Source organism: Saccopteryx leptura, chromosome 7 (genome assembly GCF_036850995.1).
Source record: "Saccopteryx leptura isolate mSacLep1 chromosome 7, mSacLep1_pri_phased_curated, whole genome shotgun sequence".
Taxonomy (NCBI): Eukaryota; Metazoa; Chordata; class Mammalia; order Chiroptera; family Emballonuridae; genus Saccopteryx; species Saccopteryx leptura.
This window is the reverse complement of record NC_089509.1, coordinates 75,143,220-75,162,998: the sequence shown is the minus strand read 5'-3', so window position 1 is coordinate 75,162,998 and position 19,779 is coordinate 75,143,220. Positions and strand designations below refer to the sequence as shown.

The window sequence follows — 19,779 nt, the reverse complement described above, 5'->3', positions numbered from 1 at the left end:
GGTTAGAAAATTTTACTACTAACAGAGATACAAAAGTGGGTGGTAGGTATAAAAAGGTTGACTACCCCTGTTTTAGATGGAAATAGCTTAACTATTTAATATAGTTTAAAATATATCACTGACTTCATTAAATTAATTTTTGACTATACCTCACTTGCTGAATGGCTTTTCCTGGTAACCGTTCTTCTGTTTTTGATAGGGGCCACATGGTATTCAGGGTCCAATAGGGCCACCTGGTGAAGAAGGCAAAAGAGGTCCCCGAGGTGATCCAGGAACAGTTGGTCCTCCAGGCCCAATGGGAGAAAGGGTAAAATTTGATAATACAATAAATTTTTATAGTTTTAGAAAAATGACCTTTGGGGTAGTAAGAAAACTGGAGCAGTTAAGAGAAATGCTTGCAGGTGCAGCACACAGTTAAGTATGGTAATCTGTGATTAAAGGAGCTGATTAATCATTATTTATTCATTCATTCATTCAACTAATGAATTCAACTAATATTGCCGGAACAACTATGCCATGACAACTTATTATAACAGTGAACTCAAGAAGATTAAGATCTCAACCCTTGTTTCAAGTCTAGTAAACAATAGTTTATGAATAGATTTTAAAAAAATTTTAAATTCATTTTTAGAAAGAGAAGAGAGAAAGAGAGAGAGAGAGAGAGAGAGAGAGAGAGAGAGGTGGGGAGGAGCAGAAATCATCAATTCCTATATGTGCCTTGACCAGGTAAGCCCAGGGTTTCAAGCTGGTGACCTCAGCATTCCAGGTTGACGCTTTATCCACTGGACCACCACTGGTCAGGCATAAATAATAGTTTAATAGGGAGGTTTGCAATAAATAAGTCAATAGGTAAATAAAAATATAATTGTACATTTTAATAAATAAACAGGATGATGTAGAGAGTAATTTTGAGTATATGACTGCAGTATTATATTAGATTAGGTGGTTTGGAAATAGGATTCTCTGAGAAGATGGCATTTTAGCTGAGAACTGAAAGTGAAGAGCTAGAGAGAGAATGTGGTGGAAACAGCAATAGCAAAGCCACGAGGTCAGAAAGGGATAGGTGATTTTAAAGTTCACAAGAGGTTGCTGTGACTGGAGTATAATGTAACAGGCCTAAACGGGACAACAATATAACTTTACATTTGTGTAATTCTTCCGTTATCATTGACATTTTTATTTTAGTACATGGTGCCATTCCTTTGCCTCTCATGTCTACATATGAGTTTATGTTTGATTTTACAATGAATTATTAGACTATTGCTTTTTTTTTCTCTCTCTCTCTCTTTTTTTTTTATTTTCCAAGTGAGAGGAAGGGAGATAAACAGACTCCTGCATGCTCCTGGACAGGGGTTTACCCAGCAAACCCAGTCTGGGGTTGATGCTCTGTCCATCTGGGGCCATGTTTACAACTGAGCTACTTTTAGTGCCTGAGGCAGAGGCTCCTCTGAGCCATCCTCACTGCATGGGCCAAAGTGCTTGAACCAATTGAGCCATACCTGTGGGAGGAGAATAAAAATAGGGAGAAGGAAGAGGGGGAGGAGTGGAGAAGCAGATGGCCACTTCTTCTGGGTGCCTTGACCAGTAATTGAACCTGGGACATCCACACTTCGGACTGATACTCTACCACTGAGCCAACTGGCCAAGGCATTAAAATATTTCTTAATTTGAATAACTTTTTGGCTTAGTACTTATATATATATATATATTTTCATTTTTCTGAAGCTGGAAACAGGGAGAGACAGTCAGACAGACTCCCGCATGCGCCCGACTGGGATCCACCCGGCACGCCCACCAGGGGCGACGCTCTGCCCACCAGGGGGCGATGCTCTGCCCATCCTGGGCATCGCCATGTTGTGACCAGAGCCACTCTAGCGCCTGAGGCAGAGGCCACAGAGCCATCCCCAGCGCCCGGGCCATCTTTGCTCCAATGGAGCCTTGGCTGCAGGAGGGGAAGAGAGAGACAGAGAGGAAAGCGCAGCGGAGGGGTGGAGAAGCAAATGGGTGCTTCTCCTGTGTGCCCTGGCCGGGAATCGAACCCGGGTCTCCGCACGCTAGGCCGACGCTCTACCGCTGAGCCAACCGGCCAGGGCCAGTACTTATATTCTTTAAAATTTAAGATTTCTTTCTGTACAGTCAGATATTTTTCCTTATGCATATCTATTGCTATATTGGCTTGATCACAGCTTCTAAAACCTTGTAGTACTAAAAATAAAAATTACCCAGTTATTATATATTACAGAAAGATCAACAACTATGTAGTAAGAATCACATTTGGGTCATTTGTAGGGTGCTCCTGGCAATCGTGGTTTTCCGGGCTCGGATGGTTTACCTGGACCGAAGGTGAGGTTGTTCATCAATGTAAGCACTCATGGTACTCCAAAAGATGGCATTGTCCAGTGTGGGGATTTAGCCTTGGGCCACGGGGAGTCCAGATCTAGAAAAAAATTGGACACAGATGTCAGATCTAATGCCCGGTCCCTCTTGTGGGATTCTTGTGTTATAGAGGACTGGGGTAGCAGGTGACAATGCTTGGAGGTATGTGGGAATTGATATTCAGACTTGTCCGGGAAGTTCCAGAGAAGAAAAGGTCACAGATCTTTCCTTTAGCTGACATGTAATTTTTTCTTTATCTAGAAATTTACTCTTTCAAAATTCTGTGGGTTTTTTGTCTTATCTACATTATTGGAGTGAGTCTCTGAATACAACTTTCATTAGATAATGATGAAAAACCATTATTCTACAGAAGAATCCAAACTAGAACAAAATGTGAAGAAACATTGTTTACAACGGAGTCTTTGTAACTACTTTAACAAACTACTTGTATATTAATGCTTTGATTTGTAAAACAATAATTTTATATATGCTTACTTTTGTTTTCCTGTACTCTTTTTCTGACATGTTCTGCTTTACTTTGGAACAGGGGGCTCAAGGAGAGAGGGGTCCTGTAGGCTCTTCAGGACCTAAAGGAGGCCAGGGTGATCCAGGACGTCCAGGTGAACCAGGGCTTCCAGGCGCTCGGGTAAGAACACACAATTTTTTGGTCTATCAACCCAGGAGCTATGCTCTTGAGAATTCATTAAAGAGTTTTTTGCTGTTTTCTTTTCTTTGTCTCCTTCTTCTTTTTTCTTTTCTTTTCTTTTCTTTTCTTTTCTTTTCTTTTCTTTTCTTTTTCCTTCCCTTCCCTTCCCTTCCTTTTCTTTCCTTCCTTCCTTCCTTCCTTCCTTCCTTCCTTCCTTCCTTCCTTCCTTCCTTCCTTCCTTCCTTCCTTCCTTCCTTCCTTCCTTCTTCTTTCTTTCTTTTTAAACTTAGCTCAAACTTACAACTAGGAACATTTCTTTTTGTATGGTTTTGACCTGATTCATTATGTTTTAAATATTGGTTTGTTATTTTAATCATATATAGAAGACACAGTAACTTCCAGTCTTACTTTTTCAAAGAAGTATGTATTAATAATTTTACCAGTTTACATGAAAAACTCCTGTTTGTCAATTTTTATAATTTTTTAAAAATTAAATGAGAGGAAAGGAGGCAGAGATAGATCTCCACATGTACCCTGACTGGTACCCCCCTGGCAAGCCCCTGCCAAGTGATGCTCTGCAGCTGGGCCCCTGCTCCCTGACTGGTATCCCCCCGGCAAGCCCCTACCAAGTGATGCTCTGCAGCTGGGCCCCTGCTCCCTGACTGGTATCCCCCCGGCAAGCCCCTACCAAGTGATGCTCTGCAGCTGGGCCCCTGCTCCCTGACTGGTATCTCCCCGGCAAGCCCCTACCAAGTGATGCTCTGCAGCTGGGCCCCTGTACCCTGACTGGTACCCCCCCCCGGCAAGCCCCTACCAAGTGATGCTCTGCAGCTGGGCCCCTGCTCCCTGACTGGTATCCCCCTGGTAAGGCCCTACCAAGTGATGCTCCACAGCTGGGCCCCTGCTCCCTGACTGGTATCCCCCCAGCAAGCCCCTACCAAGTGATGCTCTGCAGCTGGGCCCCTGCACCTTGACTGGTATCCCCCCAGCAAGCCCCTCCAAGTGATGCTCTGCAGCTGGGCCCCTGCTCCCTGACTGGTATCCCCCCAGCAAGCCCCTACCAAGTGATGCTCTGCAGCTGGGCCCCTGCACCCTGACTGGTATCCCTCGGCAAGCCCCTGCCAAGTGATGCTCTGCAGCTGGGCCCCTGCTCCCTGACTGGTATCCCCTGGCAAGCCCCTACCAAGTGATGCTCTGCAGCTGGGCCCCTGCTCCCTGACTGGTATCCCCCCAGCAAGCCCCTCCAAGTGATGCTCTGCAGCTGGGCCCCTGCACCTTGACTGGTATCCCCCCAGCAAGCCCCTCCAAGTGATGCTCTGCAGCTGGGCCCCTGCTCCCTGACTGGTATCCCCCCAGCAAGCCCCTACCAAGTGATGCTCTGCAGCTGGGCCCCTGCACCCTGACTGGTATCCCTCGGCAAGCCCCTACCAAGTGATGCTCTGCAGCTGGGCCCCTGCTCCCTGACTGGTATCCCCCTGGCAAGCCCCTACCAAGTGATGCTCTGCAGCTGGGCCCCTGCTCCCTGACTGGTATCCCCCCAGCAAGCCCCTCCAAGTGATGCTCTGCAGCTGGGCCCCTGCACCTTGACTGGTATCCCCCCAGCAAGCCCCTGCCAAGTGATGCTCTGCAGCTGGGCCCCTGCTCCCTGACTGGTATCCCCTGGCAAGCCCCTACCAAGTGATGCTCTGCAGCTGGGCCCCTGCTCCCAGGGTCGATGTGGCTGGACCCATTTGAGCCTTGGCTGTGGGAGGAGAAGGGGGAGGAGTGGAGAAGCAGATGGTTACTATTCCTGTGTACCCTGACCAACAATCAAATCTAGGACTTCCACATGCCTGACCGACACTCTACCGCTGAGCCACTGGCCAGGGCTATAATTTTTATTTTATTTTACTGGAAAATAAACAACTTTGACTTTTGACAAAGAGAATTTCTGATAAATTTTATTTTAACCAAAATTGCTCAAAAATTTATTTCAACTCTGGAATTTCTCTTCTACTTAATTGTCAACAATGCCCTTTAAAGAGAAAGGAATTATACAAAACGTTCAATTAACAGATACATTTGGCTCCACAAAAGTTTTTTGTCTTGAACCCAGCATTAAACCTATGAATAAAAAGTCTACCATAAGCTTTCTCCTTTTACATAAAAAACTGGCCTTGGGTTCATCATTGTTTAGATATTCTTCCCTAGATATCAAATAAAGGTGGAATGCCAGCTGAAGGACCAGTTGACATTGTTTATAGCATAATGATTGCCGATTTTTAAACTGCATGTGAACTTGGAGGGCTATGAATGAATTACATGGGAGCATACCTTTGGCTTTTTTGATTTGGGGGTGACTTGTAACTGGGCATTCATCTTGCTAGGACCTTGGTACTATATCAGAGGTGCTGTTACAAATAGAGGTTACATGGCCCTGGCCGGTTGGCTCAGTGGTAGAGCGTCGGCCTGGCGTGCAGGAGTCCCGGGTTTGATTCCCGGCCAGGGCACACAGGAGAAGCGCCCATCTGCTTCTCCACCCCTCCCCCTCTCCTTCCTCTCTGTCTCTCTCTTCCCCTCCCACAGCCGAGGCTCCATTGGAGCAAAGATGGCCCGGGCGCTGGGGATGGCTCTGTGGCCTCTGCCTCAGGCGCTAGAATGGCTCTGGATACAACAGAGCAACGCCCCAGAGGGGCAGAACATCGCCCCCTGGTGGGCATGCCGGGTGGATCCCGATCGGGCGCATGCGGGAGTCTGACTGCCTCCCCGTTTCCAGCTTCGGAAAAATGAAAAAACAAACAAACAAACAAAAAAACAAATAGAGGTTACATGAGATCTCTAAACCAGGGTGGCTGCTGCACCCACCATGTAGACTCCTTCCCTTACATCTGACCTGTTCACTGCAGGTAACTTAGAGGTTGCCCCAGGAGGCTGTGCTGTGAGGACACCTCCCAAAGAAGAATCCCACCTAGTGCTGCCCCACTGGCCTGTTGTGTTGTCCACCCTGCATCCTTCTGCAGTCGGCTGGGCAAGGCCAAGATGGTCCTGCAAGTTTGTTTAGGAACCTAAAGCTATTGGGAGTGGGCATTGCAGTGAAACTGGATCCTATTAATGCAATTCTATTTTTACTCTTTAGATAATCTTCAATTGCAGGTCAGCTACAAACTGACAATTTCTTAAATTTTCAGGGTCTGACAGGCAATCCCGGTGTTCAAGGCCCTGAAGGAAAACTTGGACCTTTGGTAAGTAATTTAAACCTACGTCCACAATCATTAATATTTCTCAATAGACTTGCAATTTATTTGAGGTTAATATTTTTGATCATATGGATGCTGATCACGTTTATATATTTAAAAGGCCCTGCCCCCTGGAAGCAAAGAGTTAGAATCTGCACATTTTCAAATTGACCAAAAACTGAACACATTTTATTGAAATAAATGTTTGAGAATAAAATTGCTTCCCTGACATGAGTGAAAAAGTTGAAATGATGTATTTTTAATATTGATGGAATTTATCTACTAACAACATTCTTATTTCTTGATGTCTCTTCCAATTTGACACATTGAAGAGATAAGTAAGTATGACTTTTGACAGCTTATAAATTTTTACAGCTTATATATTCTGGGCCCGTCTCTTATACTGCAAATGTTAAATAGAAGTCTTGAGTATTCATGATCACAAAGCAAAGTAAATGAAAGAAGGGAAAACTATTTCCTCTATTTATACGAAAGTGTAAGGAGACACACAGATGAGGCTTGTGAATAGAATAAGAATAAAACCTCTTCTAACTAGTCAAAATACTTTAACAGTTTTTTTAGTTACTCAACTGTTCTAATCACTAAGATAAAAATGTCAGGTAACTAAAATATATAAATTTAATAGTAAGCAAAGTCAAGTAACAATTGGATAATGTGATATTTAGAGAGGATTTATATAAAACTTCCATTGCTCTTGTCAACTTTGCAGGGTGCTCCAGGGGAGGATGGCCGACCAGGTCCCCCCGGCTCCATAGGGATCAGAGGGCAGCCTGGGAGTATGGGTCTTCCGGGCCCCAAAGGGAGCAGTGTGAGTACAGCGTACAATATGTTTGTCGGCTCATCATAATTCTCACTTGGAACATGTATGTTTTAAACAAATTGATTGAAATTTAAATTTGTTCTATTTATTCTTTAGGGTGATCCTGGAAAACCTGGAGAAGCAGGAAATGCTGGTGTTCCTGGGCAGAGGGTATCCATTACATATTCTGCTAATGGAAAAAAATATATGTAATTATTCAAATTCTCATGGCCCTCATCTCACAAATGATCTCTGTGTGATACTAGGGAGCTCCTGGAAAAGATGGTGAAGTTGGCCCTTCTGGTCCTGTGGGCCCCCCGGTATGTGATCTTTTAGCAAAAATATTTTCATATTGCTTTTTTCATTGATGGTTGTCCAAGACTTTACTTATGAATAAGTTTCAGGGGAAGTAAATAAGAAGTGCAGAATGAAGAATTTCAGTTTTTTCTTTTCTTTTGATTCCTGTGCTGCCATATTCTGTCTTTTTACATGGGATGATTAGTCTCTTCATTTTAAATTTCTATAAAAGACTGATGGCAAAAGCTACCTCTTCATCTTTATGTGTCACAGTTGAAAAATATGTCAACTAAGGAAAATATTACCTGTCTTATTCTAACAATATATCTTATAAACATTTAGTTTCACTAGGTTTATTTATTTATTTATTTATTTTTGAGGGGCTAGAAAGGTATAATATTCTTTGAGGTATATCACCATCCTAGGATTTTAAAATGAAATGTTTATCAGAAATATTTTTGCATTTTATCTATTTGAAAGGCCAAATGTATTAAAATGTTAACTTTGCTTTCTCTAGTTAGTCTAGTTTTGAAATTTGATTAATCATTTTGATGACATGTTGAAATAAACTGCAATGAAAATATTACCATTTTAGATTAGATATATCAAAGCAATAAATTATTCCGTCTCCAATTTATCCAATTTCCCCAAAATTTTATGATTGACTCCAGACATTTAATGTTTGGGTCAAAAAATAAATATGTCATCAATCTCTTTGCTGGCTTTAGAAGATATTTTCTCACTAGCAGGGACTTCAAACAATAACATTAGATGACTTCTAATGCTAGTTTATTATCTGGCTAAAGTAAAAAAACATGTGATTGGAAGAAATACAAAGAAACAGAAACCCATGCAGTGGTTCACATAAACAGGAAGCAGGCGTGAAGATCTGGCTCTTGATTTTCATGATTTTTTTTTTCCTTCGTGACTTAGGGTCCAGCTGGGGAGAGAGGAGAACAGGGCCCTCCAGGCCCCACTGGCTTCCAGGTGTGCACTAATTCAGTTTCTCATTTCTTCTTCCACTAACTGCACTGATTTTTAAAAATATGAAAAGATGTGATGAAGTGGTGTGAAATCTTACACTTTTCAAAGTCATCCCTCTTTTAGTAAATAGCATAGACATTTGAATCCAATCAAACACTTTTGTTCAAAGAGAAAGAACAGACCTCCTCTGTAAAACCGATTAAAACCCAAAGCTATTAACAAATGAAAAACAACAAAATGTTCTTCGTATCTCCACAGGGCTTATTTAACTATTTTAAAGCTTATCTAATTTTATTGACAGAATGTCTAAAGGAATTCGTTAAATAAATTTTTATGATTTACGTAAATATATTGGTATGATAAATTATTTAATAGCATGTATAATCATAATTTGGGAAAAAATTTTCAGGACTTTCAATAGTACTCTAGTAAACTAATATATTGTTTTTAGAGCCACTAAAAAATATTAAAAACTCTCCTATAAAAAATAGTCTTTTCTTTTTCTAAATGGTATGCAAATAAACATAAACCTATAAACTAGCTTCTATGTTGTATTAGGAAATGTAGCTTTCTCAGTTGGTTTGCTTAAATTGTGTTTAAACAGTATCTTTTGCTTAAAAATATAGTCCTGGAGGCTTTATGAATTGTAAAAGGTAAACTATTAACACTGGTGGCCTATTAAACTTTTACAGAATCACATTTTTATTTTCTTGCTTTTGTTTAGGGGCTTCCTGGTCCTCCAGGGCCTCCTGGGGAAGGTGGAAAGCCAGGTGATCAGGTAAGTTTCAAATAAAAAAATCATTCGTTTATAATATCACTTCTTATGTGTGCAGCTCTGTTCTAGTTTACTTTACATATATTATCTCTTTTAATTCTCAAAACAATGGTCCAGGTACTATTATTATGCCTGTTCTACAGGTAAGGAAAAAGAGGCACACAGCTGTTTAGTCACGCAGCTGTTGTGATTTGAACCCAGATCATATGCTTCCCAAGACTGTGTTCTTCATCACTAAATGTACAGGGTGGGGAAGAAGTAGGTTTACAGTTGTGAGTACACTAAACACAATTTATTCTTATATTCTTATTTATTAATAATTGTGTTATTTTCTATATGAACAATTGTAAATTTACTTTTGCCCTACTTGTATCTTAAGAGCAAGGGTCACTGTCCCTTAGACTGTTGGAGGGCCGCCACATACAGTGCTCCTCTCACTGACCACCAATGAAAGAGGTGCCCCTTATGGAAGTGTGGCAGGGGGCCGGATAAATGGCCTCAGGGGGCCGCAGTTTGGGGATGCCTGCTAGAGTTTTAATGGAGGCTTTATAAACTGTTATGAACAGATACTGTTTTATTTCTATCATTTATTTTTCTTTGAGTGATTCATTCATTTAACTATTCAAGGAATATTTGCTGAGTGCTGTGTGCTTAACTCTATTAAGCCTTGTCCTTAACCAATTGAACAAGTTGGACAAAGTACTTGCCCTTATAGTAAAAGACAGAGTGTAGGAAGACAGTTACAATAGGTCTAAATGCTATGGTAGGGGACATGCTGTGTGTATAGAAACATAGAAGACACAACTAATGCACACATGGGGTTTAGGAAAAGTTTCCTGGACAAAGTACTATCTTTTATAAGATCTGAAGAATGAATGATGGTAGTAAGCAGGGAGGAGAAAATACAAAAACTTACTGATTAAATTAAGGTAGTGAAAAAAGTTCTGTAAGTCAGGAATATAGAGTACAGCTCAAGGGTGAAGATGAGGTGCTGGGGTGAATCAGGTGCCAGTTTATGAAGAATTTTAATTTAAGTCCTATTTGTTCTTAAAACTAGAGTACTGTGAAGCTAGTGAAGGGCTTTTTGAGTAGGAAGTAATACTATTAGATTTGGTTTTAGGAAGACCACACCTCCATGAAGACAATAATTTCAAGGAATAAAAAAACAGAGGCTTACTAGATACAGTAATTATCTTTACAAAGAAAGAAGTTTAAATGACAAACTTAATGTAGTCATGACTGCAGTAAACCCACATTTCCTAGTAGAATTTGTTATCTATATTATATGTTCAAGAAATACATACTTACTAAATTGAGTTTAATTGGTTCTATTCCAAAGATCGACACTTTATTGCTTTTCATTTCACTTTCTTCTTTTAAAAGTTATTCAAATTTCATTAGGAAATATACATTTTAGTATATGTATTTTTATGTCTAAAAAACTAATGTACTATCTTTGTGAGATAGTATTTTGCATGTTCTCATTTTCAAAAATCAAACAGTCAGTTATAATATAAATTTTTCTAGAGAAATATTTCATCCAGTGATATCCTCTCATTTGTAAAAGTATACACATTTTTTCTTCTTCAATATTTTGGGCTTAGTCAGACTTCTAACAGTACATTAAAAGAACTAGGTGTATAATTGGAAACAATTTCTATGTAGCTCAAACTTTTTTCTAATTTTTTAAAATGTATTTTATAGGGAGTTCCTGGAGATCCTGGGGTAGTTGGCCCATTGGGACCTAGAGTAAGTATTTTTATCCTCCATAATTAACTTTGCTTCCATTGGCTTCAGTTTCAAAGAGAAACTTTTATCTTAAACAGGATTTTATTTTAGCATTAAAATTTAAGTACTTGATGAAAATCAATCTTATGAGAAATATTTTGTGCCATGAAACTAGTATATCCTTACTTCAAATTTATTGCTTTTTACTAAATTAGACAATTGAGCCTCAGTACTTGTTCATTTCTAAATTTCTCTCTAAGAGAAGTCATTTTTCAGGTCTTTGGGACTATTTTTAACCCATTTTTAGTTGAAGCACTGAGATTGATATTCCAATGTTGTGCTAGGGAGAACGAGGCAATCCGGGGGAAAGAGGAGAACCAGGAATAACCGGACTCCCCGGTGAAAAGGGAATGGCTGGAGGACATGGCCCTGACGGTCCGAAGGTAAGCATGGTAGTGAGCTCATCATTTAAAAATTTTAAATGTCCTAAAATGACTGCTCAATAGACACACGATGGTACTAGAATTTATTTCTCTTGTTTTTGTAAGTTATTTGATTTTATATTTTTCTTCTTTAATAAATATTTAATAAGCACATCCTAGGCTTTTCCTTGGCACTAAAGTGTCAGTTAGAAAGTAGTCTCATTTTTGTGATGGAACTTATATGACTTAGTACACATAAGGATACATTTTCATGTACAGACCCCTTTCTAATATTTACTTATATAGATTTGATTAATAACTTCCATTAATAAGCAGAAACAAGAAGTGAAATTTGCATAATTATTTGGAGGTATTTTTAATCATTCTCTCCACTTATTTTGTCTTGAGTTGCATAATTCTGCTTTCAAAATATATGAAAGTATGTTATTTTTTAAAATACCATGGACATCATAGATATACAAAGGATCATAGTGTAATATTGTGAAAGATCACATGCCACTAAATTCAACAACCTAAAAGAAATGAATAAATTCCTAGAACTATACAATTTTCCTAGACTGAATCATGAGGAAGTAGAAAACCTAAATAGACCTATAAGCATGGAGGGAATAGAAACAACTATCAAAAACCTCGCAAACCAGATGGCTCTACTAGTGAATTTTACCAAACATTCAAAGAAGATTTGGTACCTATCCTTCTCAAAATCTTACAAAATATAGAAGAAGCAATACTCCCTAACACATTTTACGAGGACAACATAATCCTGCATTAAACCTGGCAAGGACAACACACACACATACACAAATACACTACAGACCAATATCTCTAATGAATAGAGATGCAAAAAATCTAAATAAAATACTAGCAAATCAAATACAACAACACATTAAAAAATAATAACATCATGATCAAGTGGGATTCATTACAGGAGCACAAGGATGGTTCATCATATGGAAACTGAACAATGTAATACACCACATCAGCCAAGCAAAGAACAAAAATTACATGATCCTATCATAGATGCAGAAAAGGCATTCGGTAAGATATAGTATCCCTTTATGTTTAAAACACTCAATAAAATCAGAATGGAAGGAAAGTACTTCAACATAATAAAGGCTATAGATGACAAATCATGAGCTAATATTATACTAAATGGTGAAAAAATTAAGGCTTTTCCTCTAAAATCAGGAACAAGACAAGGTTGCCAACTCTCTCCACTCTTATTCAACATAGTTCTGAAATTTTTAACCACAGCAATCAAGCAAGAGAAAGAAATAAAAGGCATTCATATCAGGAAAAAAGAAGTAAAGGTATCACTTTATGCAGATGACATAATCCTGTATATAGAAAACCCCAAAGAGTTCACTAAAAAACTATTAAAAATAATAATCAATACAGTAAAGTCACAGGATACAAAATCAATATACAGAAGTCTATTGCTTTCCTGTACATCAACAATGAAACTTCAGAAGATGAACTAAAAAAAAAAATCCTTTTAGAATCACAACAACAAAAATAAAATACCTTGGAATAAACTTAACAAAGGATGTGAAGCACCTATATACTGAAAACTACAAAATGTTATTGAAAGAAATTGAAAAAGACACAATGAAATGGAAAAATATTCCATGTTCATAGATTGGAAGAATCAACATAGTTAAAAGGGCTGTATTACCCAAAGTAATATACAAATTTAATGCAATACCCATCAAACACCTTATGTCATTTTTTAAAAGAAATAGAACAAAAAATCACCAGGTTTGTATGGAACCATAAAATAACCCTGAAAAGCCAAAGCAATTCTGAGGAAAAAGAATGAAACCAGAGGTATGACACTACCTGACTTCAAATTATAGTATAGAGCCATGATTATCAAAACAGCATGATATCAGCAGAAAAACCAGACATACAGACCAATGGAACAGAAACGAGAGCACAGAAATAAAACCATATATATGGACCAATAATCTTTGACAAAAGAGTCAAAAACACACAATGCAGAAAAGAAAGCCTCTTCAATAAATGGTGCTGGTAAAATTAGCCACATGCAAAAGAATGAAACTTGACTACAGTTTGTCCTCCTGCACAAAAAATAATTCACAATGGATCAAAGACCTAAGTTTAAGATCTGAAACAATAAATTATGTAGAAGAAAACATAGGTACTAAACTCAAGGTCTTGGTTGGAGAGAACAATTTATGAATTTGACTCCAAAGTGAAGGGAAGTAAAAGCAAAAATAAATGGATGGGATTATATCAAACTAAAAAGCTTCTGCTCAGCAAAAGAAACCAACAACAGAACAAATAAGCAGCCAAGTAAATGGGAGATGGTATTTGCAAACAACAGATCTAATAAGGGAGTTAATATCCAAAGTATACAAAGAACTTACCAAGCTCAGCAAAAAACAAGCAAACAATCTAATTAAAAAATGGGGAGAGGACCTGAACAGATTCTTCTTCTACGAGGACATACTAATGGCCAACAGATACAGGGGTCCCTCAGGTTACAACAGTTTCAACATACAACATTTTGAGTTTATGATGCTCAATCTCATAAAAAATTAAAAAAATTGAGACTTGAGTGTTTCAGCTTACTCATTTTTTCATTTTTTTGTTATTATAATACAGTGTACAGTACAGTATATTTATGTCTTTTTCCTTTCCTGTGGCTTAGTTGTGTTTTTATGTTCTAGATTATGATTTTACAACTGTGTTAGGATAAGTACGTGACTTAGGCTAGGGTGTGTTTTGACTTACACAAAAATTTAGGTTATGTCACTCTCATAGGAACAGAATTGTGTCGTAACCTGAGGACCCCATTATATGAAAAGGTACTCATCTTCACTAGTGATTCAAGAAATGCAAATTAAAACTACAATAAGAAACCACATCACACCTGTTAGATTGGCTATTATCAATAAGACAGGTAATTACAAGTGTTGGAGAGGCTGTGGAGAAAAAGGAACCCTCATTCACTGCTGGTGGGAATGTAAATTAGTACAACCATTATGGAAGAAAGTATGGTGGTTCCTCAAAACACTAAGAAAAGAACTACCACATGATCCAGCAATCCCTCTATTGGGTATCTACCCCCAAAACTCAAAAACATTGGTACTTAAAGACACATGCACCCCCATACTCATCACAGCATTAATTCACTGTTACCAAGACATGGTGACAACCAAAATGTCCCTCAACAGAGAATTGAATAAAGAAGATGTGATACATATATACAATGGAATACTATTCAGCCATAACAAATGATGACCAAGTGACATTTATGACAACATGGATGGATCTTGAGAACATTAGATTATATTGAGTGAAATACGTATATCAGAAAAAGCTAAGAACTGTATGTTTTCACATGGAGGTGAGATATAAAACTGAGACTCATGGACATAGATAAAAGTGAAGTGGTTACCAGGTGAAAGATGATGTGGGTGAATGGGTTGGGGGTAAAGGTGTAAAGAGGGACAAATAGAAGTTGACAGAAAATGATTTAACTTTGGGTGATGGGTATATATTATAATCAACAGTTCAAACGCTATAGAAATGTTTACCTGAAACCTAGGTATTCTTATGGATCAATGTCATCCTGTTAAATTTAATTTTCTAAATAAAATAATAAAAAAAGAAATTGAAAAATCCAATACATAATAAGTAAAAAATCAATGCAATTTTTGGGGTGCCATTTTAACACTGGTAGAAGACGATTTAGCCAATTTTAGTGCAAACATTTGAAGTAGAATTTTTCATGATTATGCCACATTAGATTCTTATCATCTTCAAGGTCCTGAGTGATTGCATAAGATCTGCTTCAATTTAATCACTGAATGAGCCTGAAAATCAGCTTAATATCATGGATTTATTACAGAGAGAATGAAATACTCTCTAAATGTTATGTCATCTTCCTTTAGTACAACCCCATGATGTCATCACTCTCCCCCAAAAAATAGGAATGCTATTATTTTTATTTGAAACAGTAATTAATTTTCTTAAAGAGAAATGTTGAAAACACAAACCAACAATCAAAATGGCAGATCTGATTTTTTTTTTTTTTTTGGTAAACTAGAGGCTGTATATTCTAGGTTAAATCATATAAAATCTCTGAGATTCTACTATCTTTGACCCATCCAAATCATAATTTCATGTGATTCAATTTGAGTATTTAGGTGATTTCACTATTGGTTCGTTTTAGGGCAATCCAGGACCAACTGGGACGCCTGGAGATACAGGCCCACCAGGTCTTCAAGGTATGCCAGGAGAAAGAGGGATTGCAGGAACTCCTGGCCCCAAGGGTGACAGAGTAAGTCTGATTTTTTTATGATTATTTCCTGGGAAGACTTTTACATCTACCATCCTGAGTCACAAGTCATTCATTCATTTTTTCATATGTGTTTACTGAGAAAACATACAGTGCCAGGCATTGTTCTAGGCTCAACGGGATAGAGCTATGCATATAACAGATAAATTTCTGCTTTGAAGCTTCTGTGAAAGTGTGGGGAAAAGACAACACAATGAGTAAATGGGGTTTTGTGTTTTCCCAGGGTGGCATAGGAGAGAAAGGTTCTGAAGGTACAGCTGGAAATGATGGAGCAAGAGTAAGTACAATCATTTCTCTTCCTGCAGGCCTGGGAATCAGCATGGTCATTATCATATGAATTGGCCTGAACTTTCCAAAATAAAGTTTGTAATGTTTCTATGGTGGTCAGGATTTGTCAAATGATAAAATCTGAGATTGATATTGATCAACCATGGATACTTATTTGCTTACCTTGAATTAGGACAGCCAAAAAGTAGTTATTGTTGAGAGATCTGTGAGAGATCATTGCTTTAAGTGATGGGGCCCTTTTTATCTTTATCATCTTTTTATTTCATATGCAGTGTTTATTTTTATTAAAACGCTGAGCTAATGAGCTATTCTAGACCTTATTCCAGTTCAGGCAAGAAGAATTTTGTAGAGTAGTCAAAGTTCTGAAAAATGTTTTCCAATATACTGGATGTTAGGTGTGAGAAAACTGCATGATGACTCATCATTAATGCTTTCATCAATAAAAAGGCTGAATAAGTGAAATGTAAAAGAGGATTGTGAACCCAAGGCATTGTTTCATGTCAACTCAGAAATTGACATTTAATAAGTTCTATATCATCAAAAATAGAATGCACTTGCAATTCTAAGGAAACCAGACAGTCAGATTGAAAAATCTATCTTCAGACATGGATTACTTTCATGTAAAGCAGGTAATTGTAGTCACTCAGACATTCACCATTTCCTGGAATAAGTTTTGATGTTTGGTAGATAACTCTTGTTCCGGTATACCATGGTTTGCTGTTGGCTATGCTCTGGCAATAGCAGCTGTACATCCAAAAAGGCATCACATTAAGCCACTGTTGATATATTGATTCTGCATAATGTGTCACTGTTTATGGGTTGTAATAGCTTCTGATTAGAAAACATATAGAAAAGTTTTAGCTTCAGTGGTAATTATCCCTTTTTTCTTTCTCTGAAAAGCTAATCACTTATTTTAGCAAGTTACGGACACAAAATGTTTCCTGTCTTTTAATTAAATCTAGTATTTAATTTAATATTTCAAAAATGGTCTAAGTAAATCTAGAACACTTTTTGTGTTTTATGTCATGAATAATTTGCAGTGCATAGAAAGTGGTGCAGTGCTATTTGAAGGAGTGACAGATTGACATTTTATTATAAGGAGGAATCTGAAAGGCATATTTATTGTTTTTATAAACCACTTCAAGAATGCAATGCAATAGGATCAAGACTTTAGCAATGACTGCTTTATTTTTAGTGAAGGTAATTTTTTTTTAAGGGAAGAAGTAGAATGAGTAACATGTTTTTACTTTATGGAAAAAAGTCTGTAAATGTAATCTTTATATTTCATCAAATCCTCTAAGGAAGTATATTAGGTAAATTAATGGAGGAATATTGTTCCATTATAGATCCAGAGAATTTAATATTATAGTTTTCTCATGTTCTGATCCAAAATATAAAATTGAAAAGTCATTTTTGTTCCTTAAACTTCTTTAATAATACATACAGAAATTAAGTTACAAAAGATTAATTGGGCTGCATTTGAAGAAGCAATACAGAAATATCAGAGAGAAAACTTGTTTTAGAAAAACCTGCAATACAGTGTGGGAGTTGAAATAGTGATCACGTGGAGAGAAGATCACGGGCAGTTTGTATCCCCACGTGGTCACTTCCCTGTGCTCTGCGCAAAAGACCCCATCCTCTCAGGGGAGCTGGGCAGTGACACTTCTTTTTATCTCAAGAGAATGTAGAAAACTGAGTGCTTTAGCACAACTTCACTTTTTTCTGAAATAAAGAGAGTAATATTTTGCTAGTGTATTAAATTTTAAAAATATAGTATTCTATATAAAAGAAAAAAATCTCTTCAGTCTATCCTCAAATTTCAACTATGTATTAACAAAATTAAACAGGCTAAGAAACGGAAACACTGGTAAAGAATAGTATTAATTTAGAACTAATATTTGAAGACTTATGATGAGGTGAATTGGATGAAAGAGATTAAGACATTTTGTGGAGAAAATTTCGTGGAAATTGTTCTAGAGTAGATAGAAAAATCTTGAGAATATACTTATTACAGGTAATGTTTTGTGAAAGCAGCCACACTATAATTAAATAGTCCCTTCTTTGTTTTTTTTTGCTTAAACATGGAACTTATGTGTATTCTTTCTCTCAATATCCTATGTTCTGTCAACTGACAGGGTCTTCCAGGTCCTTTGGGTCCCCCAGGTCCTGCAGGCCCCACTGGAGAAAAGGTAATGTCATAAGTTATTTTGTGGACTCAGAGTCATGAGGTCTGGATATAGGCTTTTTCTTGTGATGTTTTTCATAAAATGTGGTAGTTGGGCTAGATCATTTCAGAGTTCACCCATTATGTGCCTTACATGCAGTGCCCAACATCCTACAGTTGTATTATGTTTCACTACTCTTTTTGAAAATAACCACCTAAAATTTGCTTTCTAGGGTGAACCCGGTCCTCGAGGTTTAGTTGGCCCTCCTGGCTCCCGTGGCAATCCTGTAAGTGACAGCATTTTGATGGTCTTACTATGACATTTCGTTTTGAAATTTAAATAAAACCATGCCTGTTAGATTAGGTTATTTGTACCTTTCTGGTTTTCAGCTTTTCCTTTTCTCATTAAACTTAAAAAAGTATCAGTTGTGTTATTTTGATACAATCTAATAAGTCTAGGTAAGCAGCACATGAAAGAAATAATTAGGAGACTCCTTTGAAACTTCAGACTTTGGAAATTTTGTTCTATGGTCCTTATCTCTATCACGCTTAAGAGTTCTCTTTAAGTAATATGTCTGATTTTTTATATGTAATTTCAAGATACTCCAAATTTATATAATTATATTTTTAAATGCCATTCCTGTTTATAATAAGGTGTTAAGATATAGTAATCTTTGTCTTCTCCTAGGGTTCTCGTGGTGAAAATGGCCCAACTGGTGCTGTTGGCTTTGCTGGACCTCAGGTATAATTTTCAGATATCTCTTATTATTTACAATGAACACTCCTCTTGTTAGAGCATGAGTTTAATTAATTACCATTGCCGTATATTTTAAAGATATAGTAAAGATTCTGGAAAGTTTACAGTTTTCTAGGCAGTATTCTCATTTTCAGCATATTTTCATGAACTAGCACAAAAAATGGATGAGTTTACACAATTTCAAATTCTATCCTTATTTGTTATAATAAAAATATAGTGGGATAACATTTTTCAGACTGTCTTTAAAGATCTTGTCGGGTTGTCTTTTTTCTTCTATGCTGTAATGCTGATGATAATCACTAAGCACCATTTACTAATAGATGATTAAATTATGTGTTAATAATTACTGTGAAATAATTTGTCTGTAAGTGTTATAATCAACTGCTTATTCATACAATTTATATAGGGTCCTGATGGGCAGCCTGGCGTGAAAGGGGAACCAGGAGAGCCAGGACAGAAGGGAGATGCCGGCTCTCCTGGACCACAAGGTTTAGCAGGATCCCCGGGCCCTCATGTAAGCTAATAACAAAACAAAAACAACTTGGGTTCAGTGCCCAATGCTTAGATCTGTGTTTAGTTCATTTTCCTTATAGTAATCTTTTATTTGTTTCTTTCTATCTAGGGTCCTAATGGTGTTCCTGGACTAAAAGGTGGTCGAGGAACTCAGGGTCCACCTGTAAGTTGGTTTGAAGCTCTGGGAATTACACACAGTTAGTCAGAATATCTAGTGCTTCATGGATATTTTAAAGTTAATCTGAATGTATAATAACATTTTTTTTTTTTACGTGTATAACTATTCTGTAGGAGAAAGGACATTTGACTTAGATGATGGAAATCTGGGTTAAAATTAGTTTCATGGTCTTGTAAACTCAGCTGCCTCACATGGAATTTATAGATAATATATGACCTACGGAAGAGGTCATGAATAATGTTGAAGCACTTTAATATAATTCTGTTAT

General features: G+C 37.5%; 1 protein-coding gene across 1 annotated transcript in view; it reads left to right on the top strand.

Annotated features, from left to right (window-relative positions):
- COL5A2 (collagen type V alpha 2 chain) overlaps positions 1 to 19,779 on the top strand; it is a 169,156-nt gene that overhangs the window by 131,069 nt on the left and 18,308 nt on the right. Inside the window, exons 23-40 of the mRNA XM_066344868.1 lie at positions 200 to 307; positions 2,290 to 2,343; positions 2,924 to 3,022; positions 6,190 to 6,243; positions 6,968 to 7,066; positions 7,175 to 7,228; positions 7,324 to 7,377; positions 8,288 to 8,341; positions 9,063 to 9,116; positions 10,818 to 10,862; positions 11,186 to 11,284; positions 15,486 to 15,593; positions 15,835 to 15,888; positions 18,035 to 18,088; positions 18,297 to 18,350; positions 18,752 to 18,805; positions 19,227 to 19,334; positions 19,443 to 19,496. Of these exons, the coding sequence (XP_066200965.1) occupies positions 200 to 307; positions 2,290 to 2,343; positions 2,924 to 3,022; positions 6,190 to 6,243; positions 6,968 to 7,066; positions 7,175 to 7,228; positions 7,324 to 7,377; positions 8,288 to 8,341; positions 9,063 to 9,116; positions 10,818 to 10,862; positions 11,186 to 11,284; positions 15,486 to 15,593; positions 15,835 to 15,888; positions 18,035 to 18,088; positions 18,297 to 18,350; positions 18,752 to 18,805; positions 19,227 to 19,334; positions 19,443 to 19,496 (1,260 nt within the window). The remainder of the gene's footprint in view (positions 1 to 199; positions 308 to 2,289; positions 2,344 to 2,923; positions 3,023 to 6,189; positions 6,244 to 6,967; positions 7,067 to 7,174; positions 7,229 to 7,323; positions 7,378 to 8,287; positions 8,342 to 9,062; positions 9,117 to 10,817; positions 10,863 to 11,185; positions 11,285 to 15,485; positions 15,594 to 15,834; positions 15,889 to 18,034; positions 18,089 to 18,296; positions 18,351 to 18,751; positions 18,806 to 19,226; positions 19,335 to 19,442; positions 19,497 to 19,779) is intronic.